General features: G+C 38.7%; 1 protein-coding gene across 1 annotated transcript in view; it reads left to right on the top strand.

Moving 5' to 3' along the window:
• Window positions 1-14,295, top strand: part of LOC308200940 (uncharacterized protein) — a gene marked incomplete at its 5' end in the record, with an annotated part of 194,897 nt that overhangs the window by 150,547 nt on the left and 30,055 nt on the right. Inside the window, one exon of the mRNA XM_080607559.1 lies at window positions 9-137. Within this exon, the coding sequence (XP_080463685.1) occupies window positions 9-136 (128 nt within the window). The 3' untranslated portion in view covers window position 137. The remainder of the gene's footprint in view (window positions 1-8; window positions 138-14,295) is intronic.

Below are 14,295 nucleotides of genomic sequence, written 5' to 3'. Positions count from 1 at the left end.
CATTGCAGCCCTAACGAAGCAATTCCAGGACAGTCTCAACAAAACCAACCTCTACCGTGTGTCATTACTTGAACTTGACGCTCTTCCCTCTGCTGCCAGGCATTCAATTTCCCCGCAGATTTTGTCCCCTCGTTAAGGTAAGCACTCTTGAATATTCATTACCTTGAGCCAGTGTAGCCGAGAAACTTTCCTCGGCGGTACCTGCCTTGCTGTGCCAGAAAGGCTCTTCTTCGGGAGTGAGCCTTCTGGAGTCCACAAGTTGCCTTTGTCGTTTGTGTTTGGGAGCTGGGAATCCAAACAAATAAAACACAACGTAGTTGCTGAATACTCAGATCTTTAGCTGGAGAAGGCCAGTTTTTATCTTTGGTTTTCCAGTCTGATTAATCCTTTCATAAAACTGAAAGCTGCTAACCTCTGTAGCTGTATCACATGGCAGCTGCTGGAGGGGGGATAGAACAGGTTGCCTCTGCAGATCACTGTAATGTTATATTTTAATTATAGGTTGCAGTGCACTTCAGACACTCCAGCAGGACTGCCTAATTAACAAGGTTGTTCAGCTTTCACATAGTATCAATCAACTAGTTGCTGAAAATGTCTTGATCTCGTTTTCTAAGATTAAAGTATAAACGAAGGACACTTTGCTCCATTGTTACTAAACTAAGGCAGTACCATCTGGTTTGCAAATGTGATATTAAAATCTCAAAATCTCTGGAAGTGTCTGAGGCCCCAGCTCAACAGCGCACTAAGCACAAGCTTACCTTTGAGTATGTAAGTGGAGCCATTTATTTCAAGGGAATCACATGCATAAGGTTGAATGTAAGCTTAAGCATTTTCTTTTAATCGGAATTTCATTGACTCATTTTGAAATACAAAACCGAACTTTTCAAAATAGACAATAAGGAGCTAACCTATTTGTAACATTGGGGAAATCATAGCTTAAACAGTAGCTGAAATAAATTGAATATTCCCGATAGCGTGTATTATACAAAGCTCAGTAATACTGCCTGATAAGATAATGCCATTTTAATTCAAGAATCTTCCACAGTGTTTTATATTTAGATTCAAACTGTTAAATAAAAGTAATTGCAAGATATACACAGAAAAAAAAGAGTGAAAGAAAATGGTTATAATTAGAAAACATTTTTATCCAGAATTTGATAATCAAACATTTACTTTTAATATCTATTTGAAAAAGTGAAGCTGTGTTTAGGATTGGTACTATACGAATGTTTGAGTGATGTTTCAAGGAGGTTCAGACTAGGTTTGAACTGAACTAGAAAACTTTTCTCTTGCTTCTCCCTTTCCCATTTGCTACACTCTTTGGAATGCAGTTTCTGGGAAAATTCTTACTTGTGAAACAAACAAATATATTACTTCCCCCAGGTTTGGGAACAGTTTGTAGATTTGCCACTAGCCCCAGGAGGCAGTACACTGGTCCTGAGGATACATGGTGGTGCAGGAAATCAGTTCACGATGCTCAGTTGCTGTAATGGGAAGTTAACATGTGCCTGCCCTTCTGTTGGTACGGGTCTGCCTCCGCACTGCAGCTTGCTGAGTCAACGCCTCGCCTGCTCTGCCCCAGCCGCTGCTCCTTACCATGTGGGCCCAGAGAGGAGTTGCAGAGGCAGTGGCAAGAGCAGCAGCCTCCTGTAGGGCCCGTCTTTCTTCCCACTGCAAAGCATGGCATGGATAGCACATGCAGCGGAGACAGATGGTGCTTGCTTTCTCTGCGGTGCCATCACTTGGCACTTGCAGAGGAGAATGTGATGGCTGCTTGAATGCAAAACTGTGGATTTAAATACTAGAAACTCAAATTCACCCCTCTGAAAAGAGCAGGAGCAAGACCTCTTCCCCCGCTAACATACCACTTCAGTTCTGTTGTGATGGCATATGTGAGCTTAAGTGGTGCTCAGGGACAGATTTTACTCATAAAATCATAAATGGATTTCATTAAACCTATGTGGTCTCTAATATATCAGACATAGTTGAGCCTCGGAAGTTTAAAAAAAAAAAAAAGAAGAAGAAGAAAGAAAAGAAGAGAAAAAGATATATTGGTTCTTTCCCCTCTTCCCCAAGTATGAATCATTGATATTTATAAATAAACACTGGAAAATATCAAAATTAGAGTAAGAGCAGCATAAAACCAAGGTAGTGACCTTGCTGGGAAACAGAAGAAATTAATGTATTTATATTGGTGTGCATTCAAATCAGGAACAACATTTTTAAACCTAATTAGAGAAATACATAACCTTCCTCTTTGGAGCCCTCAAGAAAAGCCAGCACAAGTGTCCATGACCACAGAAGGCTGAGTATTCAGTGAAGCAGAATAAAATACTGTCTTTACTAGTTTTGGTAGTTTTGAAAATGTTTCAGCATCCTTTTACCTTGAAACATACTCCTTTTCCTTTAAGTTGTATTCGTCGTTGATGTGTTGTAAGCTTAAATTAAAGGACAAATCCATGTAGTTTCCTCATTCTTTGTCCTTATTCTTTGAACAAGCTCTTACAGGCATAGTGTATGCATCCATTTTACATTGGACTTAAAAAAAAAAATTAGTTATTCCTATGGTTTTGAAAGGATAGTTTTTTCTTATAAGTGCTGGTATTTTATTAACATTCTGCAAACGAATATCAGAGCAAGAGCTCTGTTTACAGTTGTAATGTGCTGAATATCTAGTAACTATTTAGGTTAAAAAAAACTTTAGTGTTTTTATAGTGTGGTTATCTTGAAAAGCCATGTAGTGGTAAAGCTTTGTGGATTAATTCCTTTGAATCAGCAAAACTGCTTCAGATTAACAATTCTTTTAGCTGGTGGCATGTTTTTTTATTCTATATAATAACAAACACGATTAGCACAGAGGTACTATGCTCTCCGTAACCTGTTTGTAATTGGGAGAATCTGCAGTATGTATTCTACAGTCCAGCTCACACTGAAGATTGAAATGTAATTACAGTACAGGCAATCTCATCTCTAGTAATTACAGTTGTTGCCATCGATCCAATTAACCAGGATAACTAACTCCTCTGAGCCAGAGTTGACAAAGCTTTCTGGCTAAACCGAGATTGCTGTAAGAGTTTTGTTGGGTTTTTGAGACTTTTCGATTGCCAAAACACCAGTGCTTGAAAAAATAGATAACAAATATTGTGAATTATGGCTTAGGAAACCAAAAGGAAAACCTGCTTTCACTTCTTGCTCAGGACTGAAACTTGTAACTGCGACTTACACGGCAAACAGCAAAAATGCAAAACAACCCTGACATAAATGAAAAGGACGTAGAAAGGGGCAGGCCTGCTTCTTGATGTATGGATCAGGGATACGCTTGGTTCTCCCATGGGTGAAGTGGTACAGAGCAAGAGGCAGTCAGTGTCTGCCTAAGGCCATGTCTGCAGTGTCCAGCAAGGGTGGCACAGGGAGCCCCAGGCTTGCCAGACCTGTAGCACTGGGTTGGCACACAGGTGTCTTTTACAGTAAAGGTCTTCCATGGTTCCACCGCAGTGCTGTGCCAGCATAGATGTACAATTTTCTTCCATGGTTGTGGGCACTCCCAGTTTAGGACAAGATAGTGAAATTTCATGCAACTAGGTAGCACTTCTTCACAGCTGTCCCTGGTGAGTTCACTGGGACCACTTGATATATAAAGTACTCTCCTGTGGGTTTGAAGTGTTCACAGACTAGTTTTTAGATAAAAGAAGACTTCCAGATTCTTTATATGTCAGGCACTTTTCCAAACCCAAGCTAAACTGCTAAAATATGATGTAACTAGGCTGCCTGACTTTTTGTAAAAACAAGTCATGGAGATGTAAGTGGGCCAGAGCATTTGTTCCTTGCTTCTTTCAGAAGACTCCAAGACTCCACAGTATTGCTGTAGTACGCTAAAGGCTTCAGTGTTGGCCAACCTTCAGGGCTTTTTAGGAAAAAAATACCAGTTTCAAGCTGGGGGGGGGGGAGGGGTCTATTTTCAGAATTTTTCTTCAATTCTAAGAGTATAATTTGACAGACTGTTTTGAACAAAACAGTAATTTATTGCCTTTCTCAGAGTTTTGTCTAGATCTTTCTTGACCTTAGCAACACTCCAAAATACATGAAATGGCCGTTACGCCTGTGTTAGCAATGACAGTGACAACTGTAAGCATGAAGCTGGAAAGTTCCAAAACAGTTCACCATCAGGCTTAACACATATTAGAAAACTTCTTTCTAAAATGTCACCAGAAGAAACCAAATTTTACAAAAATTCCTCTTAATTGCATCCCAGACCATAGTCATAGCAGGGCAAAATGTACTATAGGTAGGCAGTTCTAATTGATGCCTTTGAGGATTTCTTTTTGCAACACACTGGCCATGGAGAAATTCCCCTCTCCAAGAACAAAGATATCAATTTATTCAGTATGCTGTAAGAGAGAATGAATCCACACACCCAAAATCCATGGCATCTTTCATTCCTCAGTAAAGCAATAGATAGGTCCTTATGTGCAGTACTTTGCTTTTAGTTGTATTTATAGCCCCATTGAAGAAAAAAAGTCTATTGGATGTACTCACTATGGGACCATATATACTCAAGCATGTGAGCAGGATATAAAATTATCCACTAGGTGCAGTGACTGCTTGTGCACTATACGCATTCCTCTATGTGTAATGTTAAAAAGAGTAAAATATAGAAAAAAAGAATTGCGAAGCCATGTCCCATCAATAATACAAGGTATTGTAAAAGGGCCATAAATTGGGAGGACAGCTCGTTGGTTTGGGCTTTGGCTTGGTTTTGTTTTGTTTCTTCAGTGAATGTGTTTGTCCAAGAAAAACCGTGCAGTGAATCAGTGTTCTGGTTGTAGTTGTTTTTTAAGAAATGTTTTCTAGCTTTTTTCTGAGCAGCAAAACTAGCAGCCAGACTTAATGAGTTTGTGTTTTAACATCCACTCAAGTTTTTTTGGTCTTCTACATTTGCATATAGAACACTTCTAATACAAAGGACACCTTAGAGGTGTGTTTACTGTCAACTATAAACTGTGTAGTCTTTTCTTTCCCTGCTCAACCCTTTGCTGTATTGCTGCAGCATCGGTCAGTGGGTCTTCAAGTCTTTAGGGAACAATGATTATTCTTTCTGGAGGAGAAGGATGGCAGCTGCTAATGCATAGGAGCTAGTTCTTCTCCCATGAAAGTCCATGAAGAAACTCCCAACGAGTTTAGTGGGAGCAGAAATTTAGGCATGTTTGGCACTGTGGAAAATCCTTTTCCAAACAGAAAAAACAGATACATAAACTTGGTCATTTTCTCAAATGTTCGTACACAGCACAGTGATAGACTGGGTCTAAAAACCACATATGAAGGAGCTGAACCTGAGCGAATGTTGCACTTCAACCACTGTCTCCTAGAGATTGCCAGAGCAGGTCCTCTCAAGCTACCTTTTTTTTCATCTGTTTTAGGTTCCCTTTGTTTTACATGGTCTAATCCTGCTCAGTGATATCTTTTTCTCATGATTGATCATTTACATATGTACCTGCATCTTAGACTTTTTTGGGTACATTCACCGTTTTACATAATAGGAGGGGAGCACAGCTAGCTAGCACATTAAACTGCCTCTGCAATACCATGCTCCACTGTGCATCTGAATGACACATTTTCTGGCTGTGCAACTTAGCATGCATGTTTTCTTAATATTCAGAATTAGATCTGTAAACATCTTAATAAATTTGGGAAAAAAATCCTGTTCCAATATTCCTTTGTTCAGGTTTTCATTAAAGAAAAATTCTTGACTTTCCTTTCTCTCAAGTTGTAAATCCATAGCCTCTGTGAAAAAATACTCTCTTCCCCTGTTCTGCACAGCTCATTAGCACTTCCCTCTGTACACTTATTTCTGGTGCCATTTATTTCTTCTGATATCATATTATGCAAATGCAATACACAGCCTCGCTGTATAAATAAGAAGCCTTCCTTAGCACTTATGTCTTTTTTCAAGCTCTACAAAGCGCATTTCACAAGCCTAGTTGCTCTAAAACAATTCCACGAATTGGATAAAGGATAAAAAATGTGTGAGAAGAAAATCCCCAAACAGTTAATCTTAAAGGTCACAGACTAAAGTAGTTGAACTTCATAAAATGGGACCCTGTGTCCTGAAGGCTGGCCAGGAACGTCTTATGTGAGGAGAAGTGAAATCTTTGCATGTCTAATGGTAGATTTATGGCTAGACACAAGCTCTGAGAAAGACTGGTTGTTTTTTGTAATCCTAAACACAGTTGTTTTGTTAATTGGAAAGACCTTTTAATACAACTGAATGGTGGATGCTTTTCAAATAACCCAATTCAAAAACTAAATCCTTGCTTGAAAGCTGAAGCAACAATGCTGCTTTTCCCAATAGTGTTCATATTTGGAAACAATTGTTTGGTTTTATACTCCTACCAGGATGTGTCAAGACTAGAGCTGGAATTTTCTGCCTGTTTCTAGCTTGGAAAAAATATATTTAAATGCCAGTCTCAGCTAACACAAAACATTTTTGACCTGAGACAAAGAAATCTATTTTATAAGGGGGCTATTTACCTGCTTTTTAACACCCCCATGCTCCCCAAATAGATCTGTCAGTTTCAAAATGCAACTGGAACAAAAAGTCAAAAATATTTTGGAACAAAAAGTCAAAATATTTCACCTAGAAGATGTCAATGAATAACATTTATACTTCTCTGGTTTTACTTTTTTTGGCCAAACTATTTTCTAACACGATCTGACTTTCTGAATAGTTTAATTCCCTCAGAAACTGCATGTCTGCACATTTTATGTACTCTGAAAACATTTTCAAACTCCTCCAGTCATCATGCAGGTACCGCTAAGATTTGCAATAACTTCACCCTCACTCCACAAAGGCAGTCCTTTAAGTCATGCTTCAGCAGCGTGCCCTAACGTGAAGCATGGGACGGGCTTGCCCAGGCTGCCCGCTGCTGAGGGCAACCAGCACGCTCGTTTGTCTGCAGCCGCGCAGGGTCAGGCCCAGGTTAGGAGCTCGTGCTTTCATAATGCACGTGCCAGCTTGCTCTGTGACTCTAAACCTGTTATCTCGAGCCAAAGTTTTGTTTTCGCTCATATCTACACATATCTAGGACTTTATCCTGGAAATTCTTGCTCATACCAGTAAATTTCATTGCCGGGAGATTCCCTTTGAAGGCAAGGCACCTGTTTTCAATATGCCCAGAAGCACGTGCAGACAGGATTGGGCCTACAATCGATACACAAACACTTGTGCAGTCAAACACCCCATTTGTATATGTTAATCTTTTACAACGTTAAGGAAGTTGTGCTAGGAAAAGCTCATTTTCCCTGAAGATTGTCAGCCTTAATAAGAACTAAGAAACTAGAACAAAGTCATCATGAATTCTAATGTATTTGAACATATGGCCCTAGGACCTGTTATTACCATATCAGTCAGATAAAGGAGTGGGAGCGTGGTTGCAACAGCACAGAAGGAAAAAATGTTAACACTGCAAATCAACTCTTTTAATTTTAAAGAAATACTCAGTCCATGAATTTAGTTTCCAATTTTAAGAAAGTCTTGCTTGCAGATAATATAAACTTCTTACAATTCTCATTTAAATAGTATTTTTGTCATCATTGGTGAAGCATTCCTTTTCTCTTTAAAACTGTGTTGGATTTATTTTTTTTTTCTGTAAATCTACTTCTAGAGTGAATAAGGGCATTTTGTTATAGGCGTACTGGTTGTTTACTGGTTGTTCATGGTTGATTAAAAGGGTAAGTAAAATAATCTCTAGCAGAGAGAAGTGAAATCAGGTCAGAGTCCATTTCCAAGGCACATCTAAAAACCTAATCAGTTCATATAGTCTCTGTCCTCCAGCTCTCAAATGTATATCAGCACAGGCAAATGTACACTCCCCAGATCTCTAAAGAGCAATCAGCTGACGCTTCCAGTTGCATGTGTATGTGTGAGAGAGAGGGAAATGTATGAAACCATTTAATTAATGTATCTGGAGCAAGAACTGGACCTGGGGTAGCTATGGACTTAATGAAAGGTTTAATCAGGCTTACCAGTAAACTAGAACTCCAAACCATCTTACACAAGTACAGTGTGACTTTTGCTGTTAATTCGTTGTAGACATTATGGTATTCACAGAATTTTTTGAGGAAGCAGAAAAGGCTTTATAAATGGATTTGATGTTTTTATAAGATTTGCAGTCAGCATGGATGCCTGGCAGCAGGTTAGTGAGTCAGGATAAGAGGTCTGGTTGGGTTTCATGAATGCAGATGGTGCAGAGCCGAGATGGATGGTAGTGTCTTGTGATGAACTACTACCACCATGTTCCAAAGCATATTGCACCATCTGGATTGTGATCATTTGAAAATTTCTTGGTTTATATGTCATTAAAACATTTCTAAAGCTTTTCTTGAGGTTTATAGCAATCTTTTTGCTAACTTTACAGCTGAGCAAATATTGAAACATTTGGTGAATCATTTTTAATAATTGCATTAACTTCCATCAGCTTTTTTTTTAAAAAAGGATTTTGCTTCGACAATGTTCAAGTGTTTTATTTCCTTCCACAAATATCTACATAAATTAGCTTGCTCAAGATAGGTAGAATTTCTCTTGTATAGAGGCTTTTCTCTTGTATAGATGGCTCACAAAGTCTGTACAACATTTTACCATGTTTATCTTTGAAACAAAGCTGAAATAACATCTAAATGCAGCTTTTAAGAGGTGTAGAGGCCTTGAGATGGCCTTCTACTCCCAGCTGTACTTCATCCAGCTTATTGTCTAAGTGAAATTCAGGTAGGGAAGAGCAAAGAGTAGATTATTCCCTGATTCAGTGGGTAAATTTGAGAAACTTGAGGTAATCGTTTTGACCAATGACAGTCTCTTTACATAAAGGATACAGTAGCAAAACAGGAGTGTTTAAGGGGCCTGTACCTATTTGGGAGGGGTGCATTTTGGGTATCAATATTATTCCTGCAATAAAATATGTCTAGTGAGAAGACAATTACTGCGTTGTACAGCCAAGATCAGACAGCAAGTTGTGTGTTTTTAGTTGGTACCCTACTATGGCTGCTTTCGTAGCTTGTGTAAAAGAAAGGAGAAGATGAGGCAGCAGCCTGGCAAGAGCTGAACTTGTCCTTGCTTTAGAGCTGCTCATCCAACAGCTGCAGTGAAAAGGAGAGGTGAAGTCGGAGCCTGGTCCTGGATTTGCCAAGCTTGCTGGGGATTGGTGTCTGGCATCACCCTGACTTTTCCAGGGTAGCCACATTTGTCATTAGAAAACACAATATTTGCACTGAGATATGCTTGCCTAGCCAGTCCTAGATTTTTTCAGTAGGATTTTCAGTCCTGTTTTTTTGTCAGCAGGATTTAGGTTTATGTAGTAAGGAATGTGATTTGAGACTGGGCAGGGAAAATGTTATTTTCTACTATACCAAGTATTAAACTGAACAGCCAAGCACTTTTTTTCCTAAGATTTAGTCCAATAGGATTCACAGAAGGCTGAAAGCTGGCTCTAGGAACAACCTTTAGGCTAAAAGTCTGTCTTCTTGATTGTCACACAATTTTGCAGTTACGTCTTTACGCAATGGTCATTCTCTTTGTTGGGCGTATTTTCCTTTGGTGGCTGCTTTTGTAATATATGCTTTTGCATTCATAATGTCTTAAGGAAAATTTCTCATTACTCTGCAAAAAGGCAGGCAGAAACTTCTGTGGAATGCTGAGTATGAACAAGTTTAATGCTAATAGCAATTGTCACCTAGTCAACAGAAAGGGATGGAAGCCTGTGCCTCCATCAAAATTTGTTAACATCACAAGACTTGAGTATCCCAAAGATAGCCCAGAGAAGTTGTGCATGCCCTATCCCTGGAGGTGTTCTAGACGAGGTTGGACGAGGCCCTGGACAACCTGGTCTGGTGGTGGCATCCCTGCCCATGGCAGGGGGTGTGGAACTAGATGACTTTTAAGGCCCCTTCCAACCCAAGCCCTTCTATGATACTATGATTCTGTGATCTGCTAAAAACTCATCACATACAAACAGGATTATTTGCTGAAAAGCTTTGCCAAAAGATTTTGAATTATGAATGAAGCAAAACAAGTTGTAAACTGTTCACTGACAGATCACAAACAGAATGAGAGGCTAAATTTGTGCACTATAAATTCACTATAATTTGTTTACTCAGCTCCAGCCAGTTTATAGGTTGCACTGGAAATCTGCCAGGTCTTGATGGGGCTGAGGCTCTGTAATTCAAGAAGAAACCTTGTTACCGCTTATGATAAGAGGTTCTCAGTACTTCTCATGATAGAAAGTCAAATGAAATGAAAGTAGATCTCGATATACTCAGCGCTGAATTTCAATACTACTTGTGGGCAATTGGGTCAAAACATCATGTCACTGGACTTGCGCCACCAATACTGCCTGTAAGCCAGACTGAAGGGGTGGTATCATATGTCAAACACTAATGTCCAGGAAAGAACAGTGTTAGCCACACAGAAGCCACATAAGCAAGAGCCTAATAATGAGAAATGGACTGGGATGTCTGAACAACAGTTCCCTAGAATACTATTATAGGTCCACATGACTCAAGAAAAATGTGCATGCAAACTGTTGAGAAACTTCTCTTTATGCCCTTGAATCATGCCCAGTTTCTGCAAATACAGGAGAACAGATTGCTGATAATACAGCAGGGGGCAGCAATGGAAAATGACCCTTGGAGATTCCACGCTGAGTGTATTTTGCAAACAATAAACATGTACAGGGTAAATAAAACATAAAAAGACCAGACCAGAACCAACCCTAAATAGATCCTCTAGGAGTAATCCTACAAAAGCAGAACATTCAGGCAGTGGCATAACTTGGAAAATGTCAGCGTAAATATCATCCTTTTCTCCTTATTCTCAGCCCTAAGCAAATCTCCTGCTACAGAGTGATTTTTTTTTACTACAGCTGTCAGGAGAAGGGGTGCCACAAATCAAACCGCCTCTAGGGCACTTGGAAGCCTGGCGGTTTGGTATCATGCTATTGCATGAGAAATACCATGTGGAAAAGACTGTTCATTTTACATTGTCTAAACAAGAGAAATGAAGAGAGCATACTCATAGCAAGGAGAAACAGAAACTCGATATTTAAGCTCCTTGCACAGTAATAATTGCAGAGGATGTTGACACAGATGACCAACTGATGCAACCTCTGTAGCTCTATTTTTTTCAGTGGCCACCTGTGAGGACCTACCCTGGTGTTGTTGCCATGTCCTTAAAAAAACATTAGTTTTAGTGAGACTGTGCCCCTTGGTTAATTAAAAGAAATTAAGTTTATTCTAACAATAAGATACATTCAAGTTTCAAAAACACTCCTGTGTCTAAAACCCAGTTTTTTAGGGTTAAACAATTTTCCGTGAGTCAGCTAAGAGCAATCTGCTACAATCAGAGCTCTGGATAATGGCTGTATTTCAGACATACATTATGTGCACTTTAAGCAGATAAGTGTTAGAAAACTAAGTTGAAATAGCTTTCTTGTGAACTGTGCTAATACAGAATGGGGAGGATGGTCTAACTGAAACTTGAACAAAGGGGAGAAAGAGATAATTGGAAAGACTTAATTCTGAAATGGTAAGTGTGCGTGAGGGACACAGGAAGACAGAATTATTACTATGTCCAAGCACTTCATGCCCTGCAGAAGCAAAGAGGGTAATTTGGATCCATTTTCATTTACCAATCATGCCTTTTGAAGTGATGGAGTTTGGCAAGGATGTTTATGACTTGTTTAACAATTACTAAATGAGACTTTCCATTAAAAAAAATATCAAGCTGATTCTGAAATGGACTCACCTTTCTCTCAGACATGACTGCTGTTTGATTGTATTAGCTTAAATGATGTCTTGAGACTAGCATAGCCCACAGAGAATTGTCATTTGTAGTACTTAACATTTATTCAGAGAACAAAGATTACACTGATCTAACAAACAGTAAGCAAAGAAAAAAAAAATAAAATCCTGGGTGATTATAAAGATAAGTGTACCAGTATTTGATTTGGAGAACTCTGACTTGTCTGCTCTGATATGCATTAGAGAGATTTACACTTTCTGCCCAAATGTTCTTTTAGAGATACTTACTGTACCTACAGCAGGCTTTGCTGAAACTGCAATCCCAAAGATACATGTAATATGATTTTAAAGCAATAAGATAACTCCAGTGTTTCATTCTAAAGATGAAACTTTATGAATTTTAAACAAACTCTAAGTAAAACGCACTCATGCTGCAAATATTGCATAAATTGTTCCCCAATTTTACTTAATTGGATGGCAACTTGTTAGCGTCAATATTCCCTAGCACATTTGTTTCATAACCATATGAATGGCAGAAGCAAATGATGCTTGTTAGATATATACATTGATATTTTTTACCTTGTGTAGCTACTTGAGGTAATCTTAAAATATATGCCTCGCCTTCAAATGTGACAGCTGTTCCATTTTATTTCATTTTAAGAGCTTCAACCCATATTAGATTAATCAGTCTTTCCAGACTGTTATCCAGTGTTATCCAGAAGCTTTCTCTATTTCAGGCTGCTAAAACAAAGAGTATTTTGTATTTAGCATATTAAAGTCAGCTTATTAAAAATCAAACACAGTATCATCTTTACAATATAAAACGTGTGAATCATTTATACATTTTTTGCTGTCAAATGATGTTTGACAATAATCATATGATAATGAAATGTATAATTAATAATAAAAATGCCAACATCTGTTGGGTTGTTATTACAGACTGATTCTAAGAGTACTATTTGGAATATGTCATCATTAACTTAATTCATATTAAAATCCCTTAAATACAATCTGTTTTCATTAGTTGCTGATTTAGATAGGTACAAGGCATACAAAGGAGGTTCTATTTTTGCCCTTTTTTATTAACCACATTTTAAAAAACACCTCTAAAACTGTTAAATTAGTGTACATGTCCTACTGATAGGTGAATCCAGTTAGATGAATATGTTGGGTTCAACTGTGATTGACTCAGCCACTGCCTGAGCTAGTTTAGCTTAGATGTTGGTTTGCCTGCTCTCCTGCCCACCTGCCTCTTCAGTTGTTCTTTGTGCTTTCTTGCTGCCAACAGAAAATACATTCAGGTGCTTGTGCTGTTCGTGGCTGCAATGTGCAGGCCCTTGAGCTGATTTTATACAGTCATACCCTGCCTGTGTACCACCCTGAGACACTCCTGCAGGTTGAGAAGAAAAGGTTCTGAGGTCAGGCTCCCATGGAGGCCTGATCAGTAGCAGATGTCTTCCATGAAAGAAAAAAAAAAACTGTAAATGTATGCAGGTATACATGTCTATGTATGTATGTGTGCTTATTAAGCATATTAACAATTGCCAAGAGAAGTATTGGACACTTGGAAAATTTGTATGGTGAGCAAACAGAGGCTGTTGCAGAGAAGAAATTCCCATTCCTTCTATCTGCCATCTGCAGGGAAGATCTTACCTACCAGGCAAACTGCGAGGGACTGCAGAAAAGCAGCCCATAAAGCAAGTCTGCCTGTCTTTTAACATGCAAATTAAAGTCATCCTCCAGTAGTCTGAAAACACTCTTGGGATGTGCAGAGGCCATCTGAAAGCTGCTAGCTTCACAATAATGGGTGTGAAAACATCTGGCCATGGATGGAGATCTCCGAGAAACATTCCATTCTTCCAGCCGCAGGTGAACTGGGAGGCATTGCAGCTGAATTGGGAGGCACTCTGTCATTTGTGTGCTTGGAGTCTGTCGGTTGTGTGTGTCCCTGTGCAGTGTTTCCCTGTAAAGTTATTGTCTATTAAAAACAGCGGAACCAACAGCTCTGTACAGAAATGCACTTCATTTTGCTTTATGAAGCCAGTATCTAAAAATTCATGATAAATGATAATTATTTTTAAAGTAATCCCTACATTTTAGCTGTAATCAATAAATGGATGTTGCAAATTTTCTTATGAACAATGCATTTAGTGGTGATTGATTACAGTCATCTTGTCATGCAAGTAAAGCCATCCACAAAAAGTGCCCAGTTCTCCATTTTCTGCCTGGGAAGGGCTTGAGCTGAACTGAGAACCCACATTTTTTTCACATCATTTTTCTCTTCATTAAATTCTTCATCTACTATTCTAAACAGCTCTGCTTCAGTGAATGTAATAGAAAGCAACTAAAGCTGTTTTTGTGGAGTTGCAGTATGCCATTCACAAGTTAGAATTAGTGGATTGTAAAAATACAGTAATTATAAAAATGAGAAGAAAAAAAGAAAAAAAAAAAAGGAAAATCAGTGTTTATTCTGACCACAGAGATAAGACAGCTTTCACAGTGATGTGA

Source organism: Anser brachyrhynchus (genome assembly GCF_964034855.1).
Source record: "Anser brachyrhynchus genome assembly, chromosome: 11".
Classification (NCBI taxonomy): domain Eukaryota; kingdom Metazoa; phylum Chordata; class Aves; order Anseriformes; family Anatidae; genus Anser; species Anser brachyrhynchus.
Note: the sequence above shows the minus strand (reverse complement) of the source record. Positions and strands in the feature narration are given on the sequence as shown.